The 23,324-nt window shown below is 54.4% G+C and overlaps 1 protein-coding gene across 1 annotated transcript in view; it reads left to right on the forward strand.

Moving 5' to 3' along the window:
- The first annotated feature begins 740 nt into the window (after positions 1–740).
- The window catches only part of RUNX3 (RUNX family transcription factor 3), a 30,694-nt gene continuing 8,110 nt past the window's right edge, over positions 741–23,324 (forward strand). Inside the window, exons 1-4 of the mRNA XM_062593826.1 lie at positions 741–1,001; positions 2,094–2,250; positions 6,301–6,405; positions 18,357–18,521. Of these exons, the coding sequence (XP_062449810.1) occupies positions 741–1,001; positions 2,094–2,250; positions 6,301–6,405; positions 18,357–18,521 (688 nt within the window). The remainder of the gene's footprint in view (positions 1,002–2,093; positions 2,251–6,300; positions 6,406–18,356; positions 18,522–23,324) is intronic.

The raw sequence follows: 23,324 nt of genomic DNA on the forward strand, positions 1-23,324 counted from the left end.
CGCGGCCGTAATAAGCCAGAGGGGCCCCGACGTGCGCCCGCCCCGCCGGTTCCAGCCCAGCGGGGGCGTGTCTGCAGACAGACCACGCCCCTTTCAGACACGGCCCCGCCCCTTTCCCACTGTGGCCCCGCCCCTTTTGTCGGCAGGAGCAGAGTCGTGGGCGGGGGCAGGGACCCACCCGGCCGCGCCATTGGCGCGGGGCCCCGTCATTCAGGGCTTTGCCCGCCCCCCCCGGGACCGGCAGTAAATACGGTACCGAGCGGCGCAGCTGACACTTGGGAGCTGGTTTCGGGGCCGCCCGGCGCAGGGGACCCGGCTGCAGCCGAGGGCACCGGCCGCGACGTGGCTCAGCCGGGGCTCGGCGCCGCCTTTCCCGGCGCTTGGCGGACGGGACAGCGGCGAGGCCGCCGGAGGGGGCCGCCGCCGCCCGCGGAGACGTCCCGAAGAGCCGGGAGAGAACCGGCCCCCCCGAGCCCGCCCGGCCGCTCTCTGCTCGCCGCCTCCCCGCGGCGCCGGCGGGGGACGGAAATCTGCCGGGACGGAGCGAGGCAGCGCGGGGCCCCGCTGCTGCTGCTGCCGCCGCCGGCCGCCCAGCCGCCGCCCCCGTGGGGACCGGGGGGCCCCGCCGCGGCGCCCCGCCGCCGCCCCCGCTGCGGGAGCCTCGCCGCCGGCGAGCGCTGGGCACCGGGCCCCTCCTCGTCCCCCCCGGCCGCGGCGGCGCCCTGACGCCCGCTGTTGTGATGCGTATTCCCGTAGACCCGAGCACCAGCAGGCGCTTCACACCCCCCTCCACGGCCTTCCCCTGCGGTAAGATGGGCGAGAACAGCGGGGCGCTGGGGGCCCCCGCGCCGGGCGCCCGGGCTCGGCCCGAGGTCCGCTCCGTCGTGGATGTACTGGCCGACCACGCCGGCGAGCTGGTGCGCACCGACAGCCCCAACTTCTTGTGCTCGGTGCTGCCTTCCCACTGGAGGTGCAACAAAACCCTGCCCGTGGCCTTCAAGGTAAGACGGAGCTGCGGGGAGGGCTGCGGCCGGGGCTCTGCCGGCGGCTCGCGGAGCGGCCCCGGGGGGACGCTCGGCCCCGCGAAGGCGGCGGTGCCCCCCACCTGCCCTCCACACCGGCCCTCTCGCCCTTTCCCCCGCGCCCCTTTCCGTTTAAAATCGCTCCTGACATCACCGTCAAGGGCGTCTTGTTTTATTATTTTTAATAAAGTCTCCGCATTGCCCCGCGGTCACAGCATCTTAGATATTCGGTACAGTTAGGAGCTCTCAGGCAACTTTGAAGTTTAATGAGAGTGGAGGTTAATTACCTTCTGGGAGAGGGAGGGAGAGAGGCAGGGAAAGGGAGATCTAATCTGCAAGAAGAAGGCGAGGAGCTGCAGCGGCGGCACCGGGCTGCGCAGCCGGGGCCCCGCGCGGCCCCGCGGGGTCGAGGCGGCCCGACGGGGCCCCCGGGGCCGGGACGGAGGCGGGCAAAGCCAGCAAGGCAGCGGGAGGCGAGGCAGGGGGAGCCGGGCAGGACAGCGGGGGAGCGGCGGCTGCCCGTTACCGGCGAGCCCGCAGCCGTCGGGGCAAAGCGGGGCTGCCGCGGCCGCGCGCAGGGGCCTTCGGGGCGCTGCTCCCCGGGCCGGGAGGGGGATGCGAGGCCGGGGGGTCCAGCCGGGTCCCCGCATGCCCCGCGCTCCTCTCCGCGACCCTCCAGCCCCGCGGTTCCCCTCGGCGGGTCGGGCCGCGCTCATAGAGCGTCGCGGCCGCACCGCTCTCCGCAGCGCTTTTTCCGCGCTTTTCCCCAAAATACAAGCGAAAGGCGCTCCCCCATCTGCGCGGCCGCTCACCGTCCCCCGGGGAAGGGACCTCACCGTTTTAAAACCTTTTTTTTTTTTTTTTTTTTTTTTTTTTTTTTTAAGCTCGGTCCCCCTCTTCCTCCTCCCCAGTTTGCAGGGTGAACCAGATTCCTCGGGGGCTCGGATTGGTTTTGGTTTGGTTTTGTCTTTTGGGGTTTTGGTGTGTGTGTTTGTGGGGGGTGGAAATCGTAGGATAGATTAGTTCGAGCCGCAATTAATTTTAGCCTAAAATCCTCTCGTCCTGCCCTAGGTCGTAGCCCTCGGAGATGTACCCGATGGGACGGTGGTGACGGTGATGGCTGGGAATGATGAAAATTACTCTGCAGAGCTCCGCAATGCCTCCGCCGTGATGAAAAACCAAGTGGCGAGGTTTAACGACCTCAGATTTGTTGGGAGAAGTGGCAGGGGTAGGTATCAGCCAGGAAATGGTTGGTCTTTTTATTTGGCTTTTTTTTTTTTTTTTTTTTTGAGCTTAGTTTAATTTTATTTTAACGGTGCTTTCTGCGCCAGCCGCTGGAGGTGGTTTTGCTGCTGCGGGCTGCGCCGCTGGTGCAGGGAGGAAACCCCCGACGGCGGCGGCGGCGGCGGCTGCTCCCCGCCGAGAGGCTCCGGCTTCCCTGCCGCTCCTCGCCGGGGCTTTCCTCTCCCGAGCACCGGCCGTAGAAAGCGCACCCAGCGGGAGAGGAAACCCCAGTTTGAGACGTACGCGGTGTCTGGAGCGCGGCCCCTCTGCGGTGCGCGGGTTTTCACCCCAAAGCGGGCGTGCGGGGGCTGGCTCGCAGCCCAAGCTTTCAGAATATTTTTTTCTTTTTCCTCCCCCTCCCCCCTTTTTTTTTTCTTTCTTTCTTTCTTTTTTCTTTTCTTTTTTCTTTTTTTTTTTGGGGCGGGGGGAGAGGCTACTGAGAGCGAGCTCTAAAGGGAGGTGGCGCGGCGGCGGCTCGCTGCCGCTCCGCGGGCCGCGCCGCAGGTGGTGGCGGCCGTCGGGGGCTGGATGCGCGATGTTGCGGGAATGCAAGTGCGGCGAGGGGAAGGTTAACGACGAAGCGGGGGTCGCCGGGGGAGGGGGGTGCAGAAAGGCCGGTGCCCGTCGGTGCCCGGGCGCAGTGCGTCCCGCTCTGGCAGCTGGGGCAGGAATTGCTCCTTCTGGCCCTGGCGTCCGACTCCGTCGTTTGGCCTTAGACCGATCGCGCCGCTGACTTCCCCAAACAACCGTCAATGAAATTAGGCTGTGCCATCTGAGAAGAATAAACCGATCGTACCGGAAAGGCAGCCCGCGCCGGGGGAAAGCGCTGCATTCCCTCCCCTCATACCTGACCCCTTGCAGCCGTATTTTACCTGAATTTCAATTTCTATTTATACAATTTCAGCATTTCATCACCAATGCACACTGCAGATCGAGGCACTTAATTATTCATTAAAAAAAGCAGGAATACTATATTTTAATGGTCATATGGCAGCATTTTTTCAAACTCTTCAAATGTGTATATATACAATGTCAGATATATTTTGACTTCTCTGCATTAATTAAAAGCAGCGATGTTACGAATTATTTGCATGTAATAACTGTTTACTTGTTCCTCTTTATGAAACTTGAATAGTTTACATTCTTTCATACATTTCCTTTTTCCTGTTGGCTCCTTCTCCAAGTTGCAGTTTCTTTAAAACTCTCCACTTAACTGGTTGCAGGTTGATGGATGGAAAATGTTTTTCCTTTTATGAATTAAGCTTTCATTTCTGTGATCAATTATTCTGTTAGGCTCTTTTTTCTTTTTTTCTTCATTCTCCTTACACAAATCTCCAAACCGAATGCAACCCAATCTCAGCTTGACTCTTGAATTCATTATTAACGTTCCTCCTCCACGGCACCATGTTCGAGCTCCGAAATAACAGCAGTTTTCAGGCTCCCGAAAGCAGTTAGGTGGGTAGACTCCTTCCTCCAGCAGAGCCCAGGGTAATGCTCGTTGCAGGGGCGGGAGCAGCTGCCCTGGCTCCGGGGGGCTCTGGGTCCTGCCCTTCGCCTCCTTGCGAGCACGCAGCCCCACGCAGCTCCACGCAGCCCCACGCAGCCCGGGGACCGTCCTTGCCCACCCGGCCGCTCGCGGGGACGTAGGGAAGGGGAAGCTCGCAGCGTTAGGGAAGCAGCCCCGCTATATTAACAGTATAACTAAAATGCAAATTTTCTTTTACGTGCTCTTGTGGATGGAGCTTTGAAGAGCAGGCACGAAAATAACTGATGCGCGGCTCCCTGGAGCTGATGTGAAGCCGCCGCCGCGTGTGCGGCTGACTCGCAGCCCGGCTGCGTAGCTGGACGCGTGGACGCGTGTGCTCCCCTCTCTGGGGACGGACGTGCTTTCCCGGGGAGGAGCTCGGAAGCACAATTTGGCCAAATATCCAAATATCTGCAGTGTGTTTAGTGCTTAAAAATCCTTTTTTTTTTTTTTTTTTTTTTTTTTTGGCTGGGTGTCACACTTGCTTTCTCATGTTCGTCGTCTTAATCTCTGGAAGCCCCGTGCTTGTTTAGTTTATTCTGGCAGGAATCTGGATTTGCTTCAAAATGCTTTGTCGGAGCAGAGCTCTGTGTGTGTGTGCGCACGTGTGTGTAAGTGTTCGTGTAAATATGATGTGTGAACGTGCGCGTTTACAAACGCGCACGCAGAGCCCTGCATCCCCCAGTACGCGAGCGCCCGGGCACAGCGAGCTGCGTGGGCTCTGTAAAGTCAGAACCAAATCTAGGCTGCCTTCCGCAGAAACGAGTTGCAGCGGGGCAGAGCTGAGCGCTTTTATTTTCCGTGGGGAGAGGAGCAGTCTCCGGGACTGGGGAGCTGCCCGGGCGCGGGGGGAAGAGCAGGTCCTTACCGCCCCCCTCGCCCCCCGCAAAATTCCCATCTCCGTGCGCAAGGCGAGCTTCCCCCCTTTGCATAGCTGCAAAGTAGCTTTTCTTCTTCTTCTTTTTCTTTCTGCTCTTTGCTCAAAAGCCCGCGGCTCGCGTTGCCGCGCGTAAACCGCGAGCGCGGCGCGGAGCCCGGGGCAGCCGCCGGCGGACGGGGCGCGGGGAGCAGCCCCACGCTCGCTTCCCGAGAAGGCGAGAAATGAGTGAGGAAGGGGGGGAGCGGAGAAAAAATGGGGCTGAGTAATAATTGCCATTTTCAGTTCATGGGAGAGGATTTCGGGGAGGCGGCGAAATGCAGCGGGGCGGTGGGGGGGGGGGGGGTCGCGGCGGCGCGCAGCGGGCGCGGAAGCTGCGCCCACCCCGGGCTTTCTCCGGTTGCCTTTCCTCCCTCCAATTTGCTTCCTAAATAATCTCTGCTAACACCCCTCATCTGTGCGCTCTGTTTCTGCGACCGTTTTGCTAACTAATCGCCTCGGTGGTTTTTTACGTGGACGCACAGAGCCGCCCGGCAGCTTTTGTGCTCCCCCGGCTGCAGCAGCAGCGCTTTGAAATGCGGCTTGTTAGTGCAGATGTTTCACTTCAGATTTAAAATTTTATTTGAAAGAGTAAAAAAAAAAAATAGTCCTTCTTGTGTAGGTAAAAACATGTGCATGTTTTGGTGCTATTTTGAAAGCTTAAGTGTGGCATGGATTGGAGCTGGTTTCCATGAATGCTGCTCCCTGTCTCCTCTAAAGCCAGCACCCCCCCCCCCGCCCAAACACTCCGGTAAAGAAACTTCTCCACCTAGGATAATTGCAGGATGTTTTCATAAAAGAAATATTCATTTTTTTCCCCGATAGTTCTTGCTGTATAAAGCCCCGTGGCTTGTGCCATGCAAGGGGACCTGGGTCTGCCCTGGTGGCTGGTGCTCAGGCTGTGAAAGCCCCAGCCCCGGGGAAAAAACGGAGGATGTGTTTTCCTGCTGCTCAGCTCCAGTGTTTATGCATGAAATAAAAGCTGGAAAAGCCAAGGGGGTTGGATGGGTGCTTCCAGGAGGATGGGGAAGAATAATTCCTGCTGGCTTTTAACAGGGTTTGTGCCCCTGAAGCACCCGTCGCCTTGCAAGCCCACGGTGCACCCTTGGCCTCCTTTGGCGCCACGGGGTGGGTGCGAAGGGCCTGGCTGCTGGGTGCCGGCCCGCGGGGTGGAGGCGCTGGGTGAGGGCAGCCCTGATGGGGCGATTAGTGGGCAGCCATCCGGACGCCTGGGCCCTCTCCCAGGCGGCGGCGGCGGTGGGCACTGGCGGAGCCGCCAGGAGCGTGGCTGGAGCCGGGCTGAGCTGGGGCGCGGGCGCTCGCCCGGCATCGCTCCCCTCCGAACGCCCGCTCGGGGGGCACCGTGCTCCGCACCCGGGGTGGCTGCAGGCCAAAACCCACCCGCTTTAGGCGGAAAATGCGGTTAAGCCGGCTGAGCTTTGCGTGACATGGGGGCGCCTGCGTCCACGCACGCTCGCTCGCGGAGGGGATCGGCTCACGTGAAAATCCTCTTTTCTCTCTCCCTTCCTCCCCCCCCCCCAAACCTCCCTTAGGAAAAAGCTTCACCCTGACGATCACGGTGTTCACGAACCCCACGCAAGTCGCTACCTACCACCGAGCCATTAAGGTCACCGTGGACGGACCCCGGGAGCCGCGCAGTAAGTGCCGTGCGGGGGGCTGAGCCGGACCGGGCCGTGCCCGTGCGAGAGCCCCGGGCAGCGGCGGCGGCTGGAAGCGGCTCCGCGGCGGCCGGGCTCCCGCGGCGCTGCCCGAGCTCCGACTAGAAAGCCCGGCTTGTTCCCGTCGCGTGTGAAGCCGCCGGGGCCCGCGCGGAAGGGAAACGGTTTGATCCTGCTAAATATGCTTCAGAAAACACTTTCTGTTGACACTGCCGGTGGGCCGTCGGCGCCCCTTGATGTCGGGCCAGGCCGCGTGCGCCGGGCTGCAGAGGGCTCTCGGCGCGAGGGTTTTATTTGGGTTGGGTTTTGTCGGAATTTTAATTTTTTATTTTTTCCGCCCTCTCTGATTTTTATTTTGGGCTGGATCGCTTATTTGCAAAGCAACCACCCAGGCCCGGCAATGGTGCTGGTTTATTTGATTTGATTTTTATTTTTTAAGCACGATACGGGAGCAGCGCTACTGGCATCCGGCAGTGCCGGGCGGGAGGAGGGAGAGATCCGGCAGGATTTGGGGGTCAGGAATTTTGCAATGGCACAAGGTCAGGAATGGAAACCGGGTCTCCAGGCTCAGCCGCCTGTCTGCTGCGTCAGGTGGCCTTTCTGATAATAATAATAATAATAATCATCATCATCATCATCCTCGCCGGCGTGAGGATATGTAAATAATAATTCAGGCGAGACGTAGCGTTGGGTTTGCTCTGGCTTCGCCGATGTCTGGCGAGCGCCCAAACCCCGGCTGAATCAGACCCGCTCCTCCGGGGAATTGCAACAGGTCGCCGCACCGCCGCCGCCGTCGCGCTTTAATTGAAGCGAGTTTAATTCCGCGACGGAGGCCAGCGGCGCCGGGGGCCGCTCCTGCGGGAGCCGCAGCTCCGCAGCCCCTGCCCAGGGTCTCCCCCCGTGTCCGGTGTGGACCCCCGGGGCGGATCTCTTCCCACTCCCTCCATCCCTGCATCCCGTGGGCCTGAACCACGGATGCAGGGAGATTAAACCCAAATTGTGCTTTTTTTTTTCTCTTTTTTCCCCTTCTTTCCCCCCTCCAACTCCCGCAGGCGCGCTGGTTTTCACATTTGGTGAAACTCCGCTCTTCCCCTGGGAGAAACCCTTCTCTCCCGTCCCGCTCCGCGGGCTCGCACTTCCTAACAAACCCAAAACGGGGGAGAAAAGAGGGAAAGAAAAAACAAAAAAAAAAAAAAACGCCCGACGAGCCGAGCGGCGGCGCCGTCCCCGTCTCGCCCCGTCCCCGCCGAACGCGGCCGGGCGCGCGGGCCGGCCGCCAAGCGCCGCTGCTCCGGGCCGGCACGCCGAGGGCGGCTCTCGAGGCGAGCGTTCCCGCTTTTCTGTTGCTGCTTTGGTGCTACGGCTCCGTTCGGGCTCTTCGGGGCTCCCGCCCGGGGAAGGAAAAGGAGGTTTTTTTCACGTTGACACCTCGCTCCTGAACGAACGGCGTGTCGGGTGCCAAGTGTTGACATACTCTGTGCAAACAGGAAGTAATAAAATATTTGAACTTCCCGAGGAATATCCTCCTTTTTTTCCCCCTCCCTTTTTTCCTCTTTTTTTCCTCCCCTTTTTTCCTTTTTTTTCCCCTTCTTTTTCCCCTTTTTTCCCCCCTCTCCTCCGCAGCCGTCGGGCACGCGGGGAGTGCCGCCGGGGCGCTTGCTCTCGCCCCGGGCGATGGGGAGCGTCTCCGGGCCGCCGCTCGCAGCCTGTGCACCGGCTGCCGGCCCCTTCCCGCGGCTCCGCTCGTTCCTCCTCTCCTCCGGCCCCTTCCCGCGGCTCCGCTCGCGGCTCCGCTCGTTCCTCCTCTCCTCCGGCCCCTTCCCGCGGCTCCGCTCGCGGCTCCGCTCGTTCCTCCTCTCCTCCGGCGCTTCCTCGTCGGCGGCTTTTTCCATCCTCCTCCCGGCCTCCCCCGGGCGGCAGTAACCCCTTTCCCTCCCATCTCCCGGGAATCCTTGTGCGCAGCCCTTCTGCCTTTTTTCCTTTAATGTCCCTTTTCTTTTCCTTTTTTCCTCCTTTTTCTCCCTGCTCTTCAGGGAGAACGTCTCCCCTTTGCCCTTGCCCGCTTGTTTCCCGTTTCTGCCCCTTCCTCCTGCTCTTTTTCTCGTGCTCTCTGTGCCCTGTCCTAGGATTTGGGGTTTTTTTCCCCTCTTTTATTCCCAGAGGGCGTCGGAGCTTTGGGCCGCCCCGAGCCGCTGGAGAAACCCCCGCGGCACCGGCCGGGGGCTTCCGCCGGGCCCCGCTGCCGCTCCGTTGCCCCGCGGCGCCGCGCTCCCCTCGGCCCCGGCCCGGCGGCCCCGGCCCGGGCTGAACCGTTTCCTTCCCCGGGATCGTGTTTTCATGCCTTCACGGCTCAAACACCATAAAAAAGGAGGGAAAAAAAAAAGTACCGAATGATGTGTTTAATATGCTGTGGAGTTGGTCGTTTCCTTGCTAACTTTGGGGCTATAATGCCTTTTTTATTATTTATTTTATTTTATTTTATTCTTTTAATGCTTGTGGGTGGCTGGCCAGATTTCTGACTCCTTCGTTAGGGCTTCCCTCGTTTGCACCATTTAGAGGGAAAAATGAGAAAAAAAAAAAAAAAAAAAAAAAGGAGGGGACAGAGAGGAAGCAGGAAGAAACGCGGCAGGTGCCCCGGAGAAACGGCCGCGCGGTTAAGGCAGACGGCCCGCGACGGCGCTCGCTACGCCGTGGCGCCTCGGGAACCCGCGCCGCGCCGAGCGGGGATCGCCAGCAGCTTGGGGGAACTCAACAGGGAGCGAAAACGGGACGGGGACGACGACCGCGTCTCCCGCCGGCCTCCCGCGCCGCCCCGGCCGGTCGAGGGACCTTTCGCCAGGCTGCGTGCTGAAGCGCTCCCGCGGGGCGATGCTTCGGGGTATTATTTGGATCTTGGGTTTTTTTTTTTTTTTTTTCCTCCCTCTGCCTGTCCTAAGCTGGATATAAATAGGTAAACATTTCCCAGTTTGTCTGGGAATTAAAAAAGAAAAAAAAAGGGAGGGAAATGGCACCAAAAAAAGGAAAGATAGATAAATAAATCCAACAAGATCATTTAAATAAACGAAGGACCTCACCGCTTCCTGGACAGTTACTTGTAGGTGTAAAATTGCTGCAATTTGTTCTAATTTAAAATGGGGTACTTAAAAATACTCCGATTTCCCACTTCTCGAGACCCGTCGCCCTCCCTGGGGAGGAAGGGGAGGAAACGTCGAGTGGCAGATTTTCGCTTCCTTATGAGCCGCCCGCTCCGGGAGCGGGTCGGACGCTCGGAGACGCTCGCGCTGCTTCTCCCTGCCGGCCCCGGTGGCGTGTCCTGCCTGGACGGGGCGTATGGGCGCTTTTCGGGGCGCCCTGGAAGGAGGCGCGCGGGGCAGACGCTCGGGGCAGAGGCACCGCGGGAGCCCGCCCTGCGGATCCGGCTCGGAGCTGGCCGCGTGGGAGGGTTTCTCCGGTTGTATCGCCCTCGCCAGCGTGTTTCGATCCCGGCGGGGGAGTTTGAACCCGTCGGTACCTGGGGGGGACCGTGCAGCGCCGCATTTGCTTGCGGAGGCAGCTCGGGCCGCCGTTGATACATGCATCTGCCGCAATTACGTTGAACTGCCTCCTCGTCTCATTTCTTATAGGCGCTGCTCTTCGTTTAACCCCTTCCGGGCCTGGTGCGGTGAGGGGGAGTTGGGGCTCGGCACCCGCGGGAGATTCCGCGCCCCGGTTTCTGCGGGCTGCGTGCATGGGCCGCGGCGCCAGCGCGGGCGCAAAGGTTGCTCGGCTGCGTGCAGCGCGCTGGGATGGCGTCGCGCCGTGCCTTATAGCTCGAGGCTCTAACCCTGGCCTTAAAAGATGTATTAACAGGCCAACCAAAATTATATGGGCTCCAAGAAATTCACCCCTCTAATTATTTTATTTGCTGCATATAGTAAATTCCACCTCTCCTTTTATAATCATCCAGTGTGTAATAACTTCAAAATAATTTCACTTAAAAATGACCAACATTTTCTAAGCAAAGCTGCACAGGGGAGTCAGAACAGGGAAATTATTTTTTGCTTGCATTGTACAAAGCAATCTTTGTTTAAATTGGTTGCAACACCTCCTGCTTCTGAAAGCTTTAGAAAACCCCAGGGCACGATTCTCAGCTGGGGTAAAATTGGCATAGTTGCTCTTGCTCTGGCTTTGGGGAAAAAAAATCACAATTGGAGAAGTAAGTGGGACGTGAGAAAGAGTGTATTTGCAAGGGACTGAACCAAAGAAAAAGGATGATGTAGTGGGTGGGGGCTGTCTGGAGAGCTAAGCCTCTCCTTGAAGGCTGCTTCCAGAAAGATGTCGGAGGCATTTCGGTGCTCTGGTTGGGCGCTGCGAGCAGGTTGTGCCAGGTGCTGTACAAATAAATAACGGGTGAGGTTGCCCGGCTCGAGCCGCGTGGCGTGGCGGAGCCGTGCGGACGCGAGGAGCGGGCTGGCACGGGGCGGAGGAGGCGACGGGATGCTCCAGAGGGGATCTCTGCAGGCACCGCGAGTATGCTCTCGAGCTTTGCTCCTTCTCGGAGGCGCCGGTTGGTGGGCCAGCAGTGAATTTGGCCCCCTCACCTCACTTTACCTACTTGTACACTGGATGCGATGAGCTGGTGGGCAGAGGGCGAGCTGAGGGTGTAACACGTTCGCAGACGCTGTCGCTGGCAAGGATTCCCCCGGCACTGCGGAGACAGTATCTCCCAGGTTTATTCAGGCAATGTAACTTCACTTACGTCTGGCAAGATTTGAAAGCTCTAGAGCACAGCACACGGGGTTGTGTATTAAAAAAAAAAAAAAAAAAAAAAAGAAAGAAAAAAAAGAAAAAAGAAAAAAGTCAATGCTAAAAGGAAAATTTCATTTCAGGGAATACAACAGCTAAGGGACCAAAACTATCAAACAAAACCGCAAGATTGCATCAGATATCAGGACAGGACAAGTCTCGTTTCTCCCTCTCGAAAGGGCTTATCAGTGCGACCAATCACTTTAATGATGTGGCGGAGGGAGGAAGACGATTTGACTCAGAGTGAGATGAAATTTAGTTCCTAAGACCCTGCTCTTCCGCTGCCGGAGACCAGTCACCTGCTCAGAAATCAGCCAGAGATAAATCATATCCTGCAGCGGAAGGTGCTTAGACATGATTTTGCATTATTTTATCTTACTCTTTCCAGTGAATCTGTACGTTGTAGTTAGAAAGAGGGAAGGAAAGATGGGGAAAGTGGCAAGCGGAGCCCAAGTGCCCGTCTTCAGCCCTGAATCATTGCGCCGAGGGCTCAGGCTCCGCCGAGCTTCCCCTCGCCTGGCTCTGCGGGCGCCGGCGCAGCCGAGCACGTTCCAAACCCGCGGGCAGGAGCGGGCGGCTCGGCAGCCCCGGGGCCAGGCTGTGCGGCCCCCGGGCCGTGCTTCGCAATCGTTACTACGTCCGCGCTGCTACCGAGAGGCCCTGCGGCCTCGGGTGTGTTAGCTGAAACGTGGCACGTTCCTCGCACAGGTCTGGACTCGGCTGACGGTCCTGCACGTCCTGGGTAGAGTCTCCTTAAGCAGTGTCACCCAAAGGAATTTGATGCGTTTGCCCTACTGGAACAGGTTCCTGTAGCTGGGAAAAACCAGCTGTACTGGTACCGCACGGGTCCCGTTTCAAGCTGTTAGATAGCAAGCATTAACTCACCGCCTGCTGCGAACTGGCACTCCTCCGCCGACGTACGTAGTGACAGCTAACGCGTGCATTTGGAAAGCTGATCTCAGGCCTGGCTGAGGCAACAGCAGCTGGATGGTCTCGAGGTCCGTCTCCTCCCTCCCGAGCACCCAGCTTTGAAATCTTTGACTCAGGGTTTTTATCTAATTCCATGAGAACTGGATCACAGCTCAAAATTGAATTTTACCTTCCTGGAAACAGGAGCAACCACGGAGAAGTCAGTGAGGCTAGTGATTTTTATGCTGGTTACCAAAGCTGTTGTATTTCCCACCAACGTACACTGATCTGCTAGTTTACGACACTCATTGGGTGAAACTTTCAAATCTTCAATCAAAATTTTTAAAAAAACTCCTAATTCATCCTGCAATCTCTGAGCCAGATTTTCAACGGTTTTTAAGCACTGAAAGGTGCAGGAAAGCACTTGTGGGGATTCTCAGCAGTGCCTCAGCAGGCTAAATGCTTAAACTCGGTGAAGTTTGCCCAGCCTGTTGCTGAGGATCCCACCAGGCATTTACCTGTGCTCCAAAGTGCTTAAATATCTTTGTGAATCGAGGAAGAGTCGGTTTCCCTGCTGAAACCCTGAGAATGAGGAGTCTGTGTCCTTCAGGGACCTGCGCCCAAGCTGCACCAAAAGACGAGTTTGGTGTTCCTCCTGATGCGAACGTGGGCCGTGGCTCTCGTATCCCAGGAGCTTTTGGAAGAGCAGCCCTCAATTTCTGTTTGAACATCTGCGTTAATGAAGGGCTTTGATTTCCTTCCAGAGGGATAAAGCTGTTGGGGCTGCTGGTGTGATAAAAGGCCACAAGTGCAGTCGGGTCCATCAGAAAGTGCCACATTTGCAACCCTCTGGTCGCAGGATGAATAGGCAGAGAGGCAGAGGCAAAACCAAGTGACTAACCCACAAGTGAGAGGAGATAAGGGGCTCGCAAGCCCAGCTAATCGATACCAGGCTGCCTATAACGAACATCTCTCCCACTGCTGGAGCTTCAGACAGTAAAAACCTACTGTAAATGCAACATATCTCCACGCTTCCTGCCAGCTGGCAGCAAGCCAGCGTATTTCCTTCAAAAAGAGGGATATTTATTTTCATCCTTTTAGAGGCAGCCAATTCATCTCAGACCACCACCAGCTAAAAAAGCTTTATAAATTAGCAACCTCTTTTTTAATTCACTCCCCCTCCCCCGTCAAATATTATTTTCCTTTCGTTGTTCAAGTTGGTGTAAATCCTGTGCCAGAACATGCGAGCCGAGGCGCATTGCGACACACTCCCCTTTCTCTCAAAGCTGGAGAGACAGTAGCGGTAGTGTCTCACGAAAACCAGAGGAAACCAAAGCAAAGACTCGCCGTGACTGATTCTCTTTCCAAATGGCGTAAGCAGGCCAACTTCAAACATGTGAATAATGAGTTATCTGTGCTTGACTTTGTTCGGCAGCAGAAGGGACGGTTCCCGCGAACGTTTTCCTCCTTTCCTTTTGCTCCCTCCTGTGAACTTCTGGGCTGACTTTTAGAAGTTGGATGAAGTAGCACTGGCACTTGCTGGTCGCTGTTGCTCTCTGGAGGAGCTTGGTGGAGATCTCCATCTTCCTCTGCAGAGATGTCCGGTTTGAGTCGCTTCCAGCCACTGACGCTGCGGGCAGCCCAGTTCCCGTTCCTGCGCCATCCTTCCCTCCCCTCTTTTGGTGCTCGTGGGGCTCTCCACCAAATTCCTGTTGGCTGGATTTTTTCCCGTGCTGAGTCTTGAGCCAGAGATGGGTTTCCAGGGGAAATGTGAGGGATGTTCAGCCACGTTTTGCGTTATAGGTGTGCCTAAGATAAAAAATGCCCAAGCATCTGTTCGAAGTGACAGGCCTGATGTTCCCATAACACGAGCACTTCACATGTGGCTTCATTCTGGAGCGCATGCTGGGACTTGATAGTCTAGCCGAGGCTCAGACTGGGAACAAATTCAACCCTCTGTAGAGGACTGGTATGTCTCTCTGAAGTATGTATTTTGAGAGCTACATGAATGATTTGAAAGGTTTGTTTTGTGTGTTGAGCTGAAGTTTTGTTCACTGCTGATTGCTTTCTTGTGGTCCGTTCTCATGGACGTGTATAGGCGAAGCCGTTCGGTTGTGTGCAGCATGGACGCACAGATTGCTCCTGGTTAGCTACTTCCTCTGCTAAACTGTGCAGGGGTTTGCTATTAATATTTGAGCAGTGCCTTGGGGGAGGGATGGGAGGAGCTCGCCTCCGTTGCTGGAGCCACACTTTAAAGGTGGATGCATGGGGTGCTGTGCAGCAGCTGGTGGCTTGGCTCAAGCTGCTGCTGCAGCACGTTAAAGCAGAGGCGCTTTCCCCAGACTGTGCTACCGTCTCCTCCTCAGCGGAGCGAAGGAAATGATCTGCAAATGTGTGTGTTAATGAACATCCCCCCAGAGCTGAACTGCTCTGAGTTTCCTTCGCTCCAGCTTGCTGCCAGGATTTCGCAGCAAGACGCCTAGGGAGGGCCAAGCCACTTCCCACCATCTGCTCTCCTTTCCTTTGGTAGCATGGGGCTGCGAGAAGGGGATTGGGGTGAACGTGATGCTCAGATCTGAACTTGCTGAGGGAGGAGGACACTGTGTGCAACTCCAACAGTAACTCCATCTGCAGTTAACCGTAGCTAAACCTGGGGACCAGGACCCCAAGCATCCCTAATGGTGGCAGGGTCTTGCAGATGGCCCCGGTCTCTGTACTGGGCTGAATGAAATCTGACAGTTCTATGCTTCTGGTATCATTCAAGCCATGAAGTTCCTAGAGCTCCTTTTCTGATCATACTTGCATTCTGCATCTTGATAATTTAGGGAAATAGGCAGCTCTTGCTGAATGCTGTGAACACCCCCACATTGCCTGGAAACCCCTTCCAGGTTCCCATTTTGGAGGCTATGTTAGGTTGTGCAGTGCTATCAGGAAGAGCAGGGTCTATTTGGTCTTTGAAAAGTTTGTCTTTAAATCAGGGCTTTGAGGGCCTGAGTTTCCTTGCTGCATACACTGTTTCGCTGTCTGCCTTCCAAGGAAACACCCAAAACTTCCAGTATGCTTCTTATTACTGGCCTAAAGTGTCAAATTCACATCACTTCTTCCAGCTGGGAAATGTTCAATGGGCTCGTTTGTTTGATATGCTGATACAGATCTTGTTGCTACGTCAAGATCTAAGGTGATCTGTCAATGTTTACATCATGTCATATTGAATATCAGTTAGCTGATTCGGAAACCTGATCTGTCTTTAAAACCCCCGTCTGTTGACAAGAACTGCCCAGGGTCAGTAGCTGCCATCATTTTATAGTAGTAAAGACTGTCGTTTGCATAAATATTGAGCTGCAAGCGAATGCCAGCACAGTTGAAAATACAGCTGTGCTGACGAGGAGGGAAGAGGGCTGGGCGCAGAGCGAAACGCAGGAGGAAACCCAGCAGAAAGTCTCCAGCGCAGCTGCAGGTTACACACACAAAGGTCACCCCCCAGAGTGATGAAGACTTCTCTGACTGATTTCTTGGGATGAGATCTTGAGCTGCTTGAAGTCAATTGAAAATCTGCCCACTGACTTTGGTAGGCTTTGAGTCAGTCCTTGGTTTGAGTTAGAAATCACCTTTCTTCTCTCTGCTGCTGTTCATCTGACAGCATTGGTTTCCTCTGCGTGACAGCTGTGGGTAGATGGGGAAAGGCCTGTAATGAAGTGAGCCGCTGTAGAAGTTCAAAAGCTCAGGTTGTTCTGATGAAAGAAACCCATTAATAGTGATTCTCTCTTGCGTGACAGTTTGACGTCCTTGGCCGTAAGTGACAGCCGGCAGGAAGTCCTGGTGAGACAGTGTGTACCCAACAGGCTTGGTAGTCCTTGGAGGTGGTGGGTTTTAACTCCTTCGCCTCCTTACTGGTGTGGCTTAGCGCTGTTTGGTGCCGCCTGAGCGGATGAAGTTACGGCACTGCCTGATTCAATCGGACAGGGAGAGCCGGGAAAGGTCCTCATCACTCTGCTCTGAGCTTTCCCTCCTGGGTGAGCCCTTGTGTTTGCCTTGACTTATATTTGTGTCTATTCTTCTACTTTCTTTTTATCAGGATAGTTTTAGCTTCTGGAGGGGTTGGCTAGTAGTTGCTGAGATTCCCCACAAACCAGCCCCTTTTAGGGGGTATAAGCGCAGGACTAGTATTTACCTGAGACTCAAACCCCCTGGGGCCGTGCCCAGGCTCAGAGAGCGCGGTGACCCAGCAGCCCCGGGGCAGCCCGATGGAGCCACATGCAGCCCTCCATGGAGTTGCACAGTTGAATAATCTTTGAAAATATTATCAGCACAGAGATCACTTGATTTATTTTTCAGGATTTTCTCAGTCACATGCCAGCTCCTGCTGCAGGATGGGGTTTCAGCTGAGCTAAGGGAAGATAAATTAATTTATATTAAATTTCTGCAGGACTCGGTCTTTGAAGTCCTTTTGGCTTCTCCGCTAACCCCTGCCTGAGAAACTGGTTAAAGGAGTTAACCTATTTTTCACCTTGTGTGTTAAAATGTGTATTAAAATAATAAAATGTGGGCCAAAACAAGACACCTCACTGCACACACTTCGCCCTTTGGGGAAAGAGCGAGTATCGTGTAACAGACGCTGTTCACCTCTCTGAAGGCCCTCAGATAACGCAAAGATGCCCGAGGTCTAGGGACATGCAGAGATTAGAAGAAGTCTTTTATGGCGTTGATTTGAGGTTTCCTCAGTTTACTTCACGCAGGAGGGAAAATGCTTTTTTAGAATATCGCTGAGTCTTGCTTTCTGCTGAGAATCCTTTCTTACTGAGTTTTGCTCTCTGGCATCTGCCCGTTTTAGCTCTGTTGGGGGTTTTACCTAGGCAGGTCTTATCTGGAGGAGATGGTGCAGCTCACCTGGATGTGGAGCTCAGCGGGAAGCGCCAACGGCCCTCCAAGCCTGCGGCTGGGCTCGCTTTGCCACCGAGACCCGTGCAGAGCCACACGTCGGCAGGGAGCTCGGCCGGGCGTGCAAGAGCCTCCAGAGAGCAAATGCTCCCCCTTCCCGTCCGAGCTGCCGCCGTCTATATGGACAGCAACTGTGAGATTGCAAGATAGCAGGCACCAGATTTAAGGAGGGGGAAGTTGGGGGACTTTCTGTGCTTTTGCTATAAATTGACACCAAGCTCAAGCGAGCGGCACGGCTTGGGGGGCGGGGGGCGGGAAGGAGGATGTGCAGAAGAGGCGGCTCCGCTCTGCACCCGTCAGGTTTTCACGGCATCCTTTTTTGAAAGCCACTGAGAGTCAAATTTGGGGCTGTACAGTAGGATCTGACATCAGCTGCAGGAGGGCTGCTGGCCAGCTCCTCTGCCGCCTCCGTGCCGTGCCCGCACACCACCAACGCGTTGGCCGCTTCGCGAAGGTCTGGCGGTGGCGTGTGGCGGGTTGGCGCGGCAGGTGAAGAGCGAGGGGGATCCAAGGGCTGAGCTCGGCCCCGGTGTCAAGCCGAAGCGGCCCCGGCTTCCCTGGAGGCCCTCCAGCTTTGTGCGGGTGTAACTGAGACTGGAAGTCGGCCCAGAGAGAGTGAAGCCGTTCAGCGATGATTAATATAGTACAATGCGAAAGTTATGCATCGAGCGTATTTCATGTGCCTCTCGCCCTGGGCCAATTAGCATGAATTTAATAATTATTGCCCTCATCCAGCAGCTGCTACCCAAGGAGCTGGGAGCGCTCGATGAACGCTCGTTAGCTGCGGCCCTGCCTCGGGGAGGAGGTGAGCAGTCTGCCCGTTTTACAGCAAAAGAGGAACAGAAAGAAGCAAAGCGGCACGGCGGAGGCGCGCTCCCGGCGGCCGGGGCAGCCTGCTCCCGTCGCTCCTTGTCTGCCTTTCTGTGGCTTCCCAGGGCTCCAGCCCCATTGCGGGGGTCGCAAAGTGGGATAGCGGCCCAAGGGAGCAACAATTTTGTCTTCCATGCACTTTGCCAAAAGGATAGAAAAGATTTTAAACTCAACATTTCTTTGCTCATTCCCCAGTTACTGAATCGCTGTACAGGACGATGGGGTTTTTCCCGGCTTGCCTGTGTTTTCCCTTCTCGTTTGGGGTGAATGCGGGGCGGTGCGAGCTGCTGGCCTGGGCAAGGCGGATGCAATCCCCAACGCCAGCGCTTGGATCCTGCTGCTTGATCTGCTGTTCGCGGGATGATCTCGGGCCTCCGACGTGGGTCAGGCTAGCTGATTAGATATCAGACTCTCTTATCATGTTCCAGGGCACAGACAGAAGCTAGAAGACCAAACCAAGCCCTTCGCCGACCGCTATGGGGAGCTGGAACGCCTGCGGCAGTCCATGAGGGTCACCCCAACGACACCCAACCCTCGTGGGTCCCTCAGCACCCCCAGCCACTTCAGCTCTCAGGCACAAACTCCAATACAAGGTAACTGGGTGCTCCAGCCTGGCAACGTCCTCCCAAACCACGTATGGCCAGCTTGGCGGAGGTGAAGAGCCTCAAGGATGGGCCGGGAGGATTTTGGTTGGGTTTCGTGTCCCTGGAAGCCTTTTGGCTCCCATTGAACAAGCAGATCCCAGAACCTGGCGGCTGAATCATAAACGCGAGCGATTTTGCTCCGTGCAGCGTCTGATGTGGAGTCTCAGGAAAAACCGAGCAGCCGTTTCTGTAGGAATGCAAGGGAGATCTAAGCAAGGGAGATCTAAGCAAGGTATTTTAAATCCAGTAGCTTCTTTGACATGAACATACCCATGTAGATGGCATCAACCAGAAAGGGTGTGTTGCACTTTACATGCTAATCTGGAGGGTTTCTTATCTTGTTGCATTGTGTTTATGCCAAGTCGGGTGATCCATCACCTCACTCCAGCCTAGCAATTCCCCAAGCGTCTGCACACCTGCATGGGCGCACACGTGCGTGCTCACACACACACACATACAGGCTTTGCTATTCCCATATTTGTGATCAGCATAGCTGAGCCCTCAGGCATTCCCCATGAAGCTGCATCATAGCTTGTTGCCAGGAAAGATAAACGAATTGCCGCTAGTCCTTGAGGTATTTACTTGAGAGAGACCCGTCTGCTCAGCCCTGTGCATCTGAATTTCATCCCCAAACTGGGCACTGCATTGGAAAATATCCAGGCACTTTGCAATCCTGGTTTCCTGGACTTCCCAGCTCTCCAAACACCACTCTGATGTGTTAAGAAAGCATTTCCTCCTCTCTATATGTCCATATGCTCCTTTTCCTTGCGATTTTAATCTTGTTGTTTGCCTTTGAAAATCAGAAGAGATGCTAACAGCACTATAAGGAATGTGAATTAAGCTGACTGCACTTTGGGTTTTGGTGAAAAGATGGCCCTATCAGAAGGTTTGGGGCCTAAAATTTTCAAAGGCCCTTTTGTTGCATTTTCAAAAGTGTTGCAGATGTTTGAAAACCTCGATGTCATTGGCAAAGAGGGTGTCTCAGGCATAAAAACATGTTTGAAAACGTTACCTGAACTGCAGAAGCTGCCCTGCTCCTCCCAACTTAAAATTACAGTGAAAGTTTAATTTATTTCTCATTGAAATGCAAATGTTTGTACTTTGAATTTTCATTTATATTAGTGCAGTTTATGAAAAGAACCCAAGCAGCTTGTGCAGGATTATTGTTTGATTTTCACTGAGAGAGAAAGAGTTTCATAGGCTCATCTAATTGGCTCTATATATATAAAAAAAAAAAACTTGGGGGGGGGGAGATGTATATTTTAAATTAGCATAGTCCCCTGTTGTGCCAGAAACTCGAACAGTGCCATTTGGAGCAAGTGCAAAGAGTCAGGTGATGACACCGATTCAAAAAGAAAAATGAAACTGGCCCCACTTACCCTCCGTGCCAAATTCCAAAATGTCAAGTGACAGCAGGAAAGGAGACACACAGAACTAGCTGTTTGAAATATTGTTCCTGCGGAGTGGGTCCAAAGTATGGGGAGCATTGCAAAACATAATGGACCCTCTGCTCATGGCTACGTTGTTTTCGAGTTGGAGGAACTGCCTTAAAATTAGAGTTACTGTGGATTCATATTGGCCTAACTGGGAACAGAATGGGTTTAGTAATTTTAATCTCAGCTGTCAACCTTTTGACAAAACACTAACTATAACCAATAATAATAATAAAAAAACACCCTTCTCGCGCACACACACACAGCTTATTCACAAAGATCGTAATTTTTACCCGAGCAAGTGGAGCCTGGCCCATGCCAAGAATAACACAGGAGTTAACAGGCCTGTAATTCTCACGACTTGGCACATTCTTAGGTAACGCACATGAGAAGCCGATTAGCAAAAGCATAACGAGATATAGTTAGGAGGGAGAAATGGGGCAGGCTGGACTTCCTCCAGCCCCAGCTACCATTTACTCGAGTACTGCCCAAACCTGAGCCGTATTTAGCTTTCTCTAGGCACGGAGAGGCAGCCGGTGAGCAGGGCGCCTCACGGCGAGCCCCTGTGGCCACGCAGTCGCGTGCCGGAGGTTGGTTGGTGGCCTCTGTTTGCATGAATGCTTCCTACTTGCTCTTCTGGCAAACCCCACCAGTGGGCTCAGCAATAGCCTCAGCCCATTGGGGTGGGGTTCAGGCACCCCAAATCCTTCAGCAAGGCATGTGGAGTTTGTTCTTGGAAGCAGATAGGTGCACAGAAAGTAGAATTTATATTTGGGGGGGGGAATACAGCATCAGTGTTGTCTGGAGATGTGTTTGCTCTGGCCCGGTCCTGCAGGACCCAGAGCAGCCGGAGGCTGAGCTCCTGCCTGGACACTCAGGACTCCAGCGCGGAGCTGAGCCTGTTCCTCTCCTTGCTTGCCAGCAGCAGACCATGTTACAGCCCCATGAAATGACGCCCTGCCCGAGCCGTGATCCTCCCGCCACGGGCGTCCTGGGCAGACCCCAGCCTTGCCTCTCCTGGAAGGAAGGCCACGTGGCTGCAGTGGAGATCACGGCAAGGACACGCGTGTATATGGGAGAAGGAGCTAGCCCTCAGCCATTTCCAGAAGACTTTCAGTAAAGCAGCCCCTGGAGGTTATAAATAGCTCCTGCGTAAAATGATCATCCTGAGGTTAAATGGTCTCAAACCAAAAACCTCCTGGTAAGAGAAAACCAATCGTTTCTGAAGGGCATGCCAGGAAACATGGGAGGAGAGTGTGCCCAGCACTGTGGCCACACGGATCAGATCCTGCTCTCACACTGGTTTCATGCTGCTGAGTGTCAGTTTATTTTGGTGGCTTTGCTTTTACTTTACACCTTGGCAGATAAGAGAATCAATCCTTTCCCATCCCTTATGTAAATTAACTTAATCCTCTAACTAGTCCTCTATAGAGTGGATTTCATTCTCATTTCCACTGCTTTTCAGGGAGAAAAAAGAGTCACTCTGTGATCACAGAGTGTAGCTATGATGAGAATCTGGCCTGGACAGGTAGCAGAGACGTGACCCTTGCATAGCGTAAGCCCATGCTGCTCCCTGGCTTCAGCAGAGCAGAGCTATTTGCCTCCATTGAGGATTTGGCTCAATACTTCTGCAGTGAGGTCTGGAAAATCTGAGGTTTTGAAATCCCAGCTCTCCCGTCTCTGCAGTGAGACACCAAGCTGTCATTAGGATGGCTTGAAATGGTTCCTTATTATGGGGCACATGAAGCCAGAGCCTTGCGTGCTTGCTTCATTTCAAGTTTTGTCTTTTAACTAAAAAAAAAAAAAAAAAAATCAAGGAGCTCTCAAAAGTGAAGCAAGATGTTAAAGGAACTTGCTCCTGCCTGCATTCAGCTGCTTGTTGGGGCCCCACTGCTGTGGGGAAGCGGGATGGTGACAAACATGTCCTCCCGCAGAGACCTGAGATTCTCCTGGCAGCCCCCTCCTTTACACATGACATTTTGCCTTGGCCCCTGCTTTTAGTCGTGGTTCACGCTGAACCATTTTATTCACATTGCAACAGAGTAGGACCGCCCACACAGCCGGCTCCTGTGTTCTAGCTTTGCGGTGGAAACATCTTCAACCACTCAAAAGCAATTGTGTGCATTGTCCAGCAACGTGCAGGGGCTTTGTGTACATGAGGACAATTGCAAAGTGATTTTAAATTTGATCTACTTAGTAGCAGAGCGAGTTGGTTTGATTAATGCACTTAACATCTCTTTATGCGCCTCTTTATAATGCTCTGGAGAAAGCAAATTCCCTTGACTTCACAGGGAGAACAGTAAAAGCTGGATCCTTTTGCAAACTCTGTCCTGCCTCTCCTAGCCTTAGTGTCTGCTAAACGGCTTTGAAAATGTTGTCCTTGCTGGTGAAGAGCTTTCAGATTGCCTGATCTGGAAACTACACAATTTTAACCAGCTTGATTTCCAATCCATTACTTAAAGCCAGTGCAACATTTTTAATGTAGGCCAGGCATCAGCAGAATGCTTCACCATATGCATTTAAAGTAAAATCTCTCTCTCTTTTTCTTTTTAAATATACATTTTTAAAGTATTATGTTACTTTTAAGAAGCCTCTTGGCATAGGCAGCAAGTGCCCTATTGTTTCCGAAATGCAACGTGGCTGCTCTGAGGTTAAAATCTGAATTATGGGCCCAGCAAATACACTGAATTGCTGCTTCCTAATCCCTGTCCAGATCGACTTATGGTTTCTTTAAAATATCCGTTTCTTAATGGATAAAAACATTCTACCATGGGCAGAGACTAAATTGTTTCCAAAGGAAGCTAGGCCAGCATTAGTGGGAAGAAAACATATTGTGGGATTCAACTTCAGCCTCAAAGGAAGGAACACGCTTAAGATGGGTTTCCTGCCTCCTTTCAGGCTCTGAATGCTTCTGTGCCTATCTTTAAACTAGTCTTCTGCTCCTCTCAATTACATTTGCCCGCTGGACGATGGATGTCCCTTAAATTAATTTGCCATGTAATGGTCAAAGATGAAACATGAGCCAGTGCCGCACTGGAGCATCCCTGGGGAGCAAGTCCATGCACCAGGGACTGCTGCATTTGCCACTGATGTGCCACCTCCGTTTCCAGCCACAGTGCAGGGTGCTGCTGTCATACAAAACAGCAGGCAACAGCATGCAACAAGCCTGGCTCAATTTCTTTAATATGCCGTGGGATCGTTGCTGTACGAGCATCACGACTGCTGTGCAGGGCCCCTTTGCAGGAGGGCGCTGCTGCGAGCTGCAGCGCGAGGCCAGGCTGCTGGACTGTGCTGCAGATAAGGAGCTGCAGAGCAGGGC

The sequence above is a fragment of the Rhea pennata genome, chromosome 23 (genome assembly GCF_028389875.1).
Source record: "Rhea pennata isolate bPtePen1 chromosome 23, bPtePen1.pri, whole genome shotgun sequence".
Lineage (NCBI taxonomy): Eukaryota > Metazoa > Chordata > Aves > Rheiformes > Rheidae > Rhea > Rhea pennata.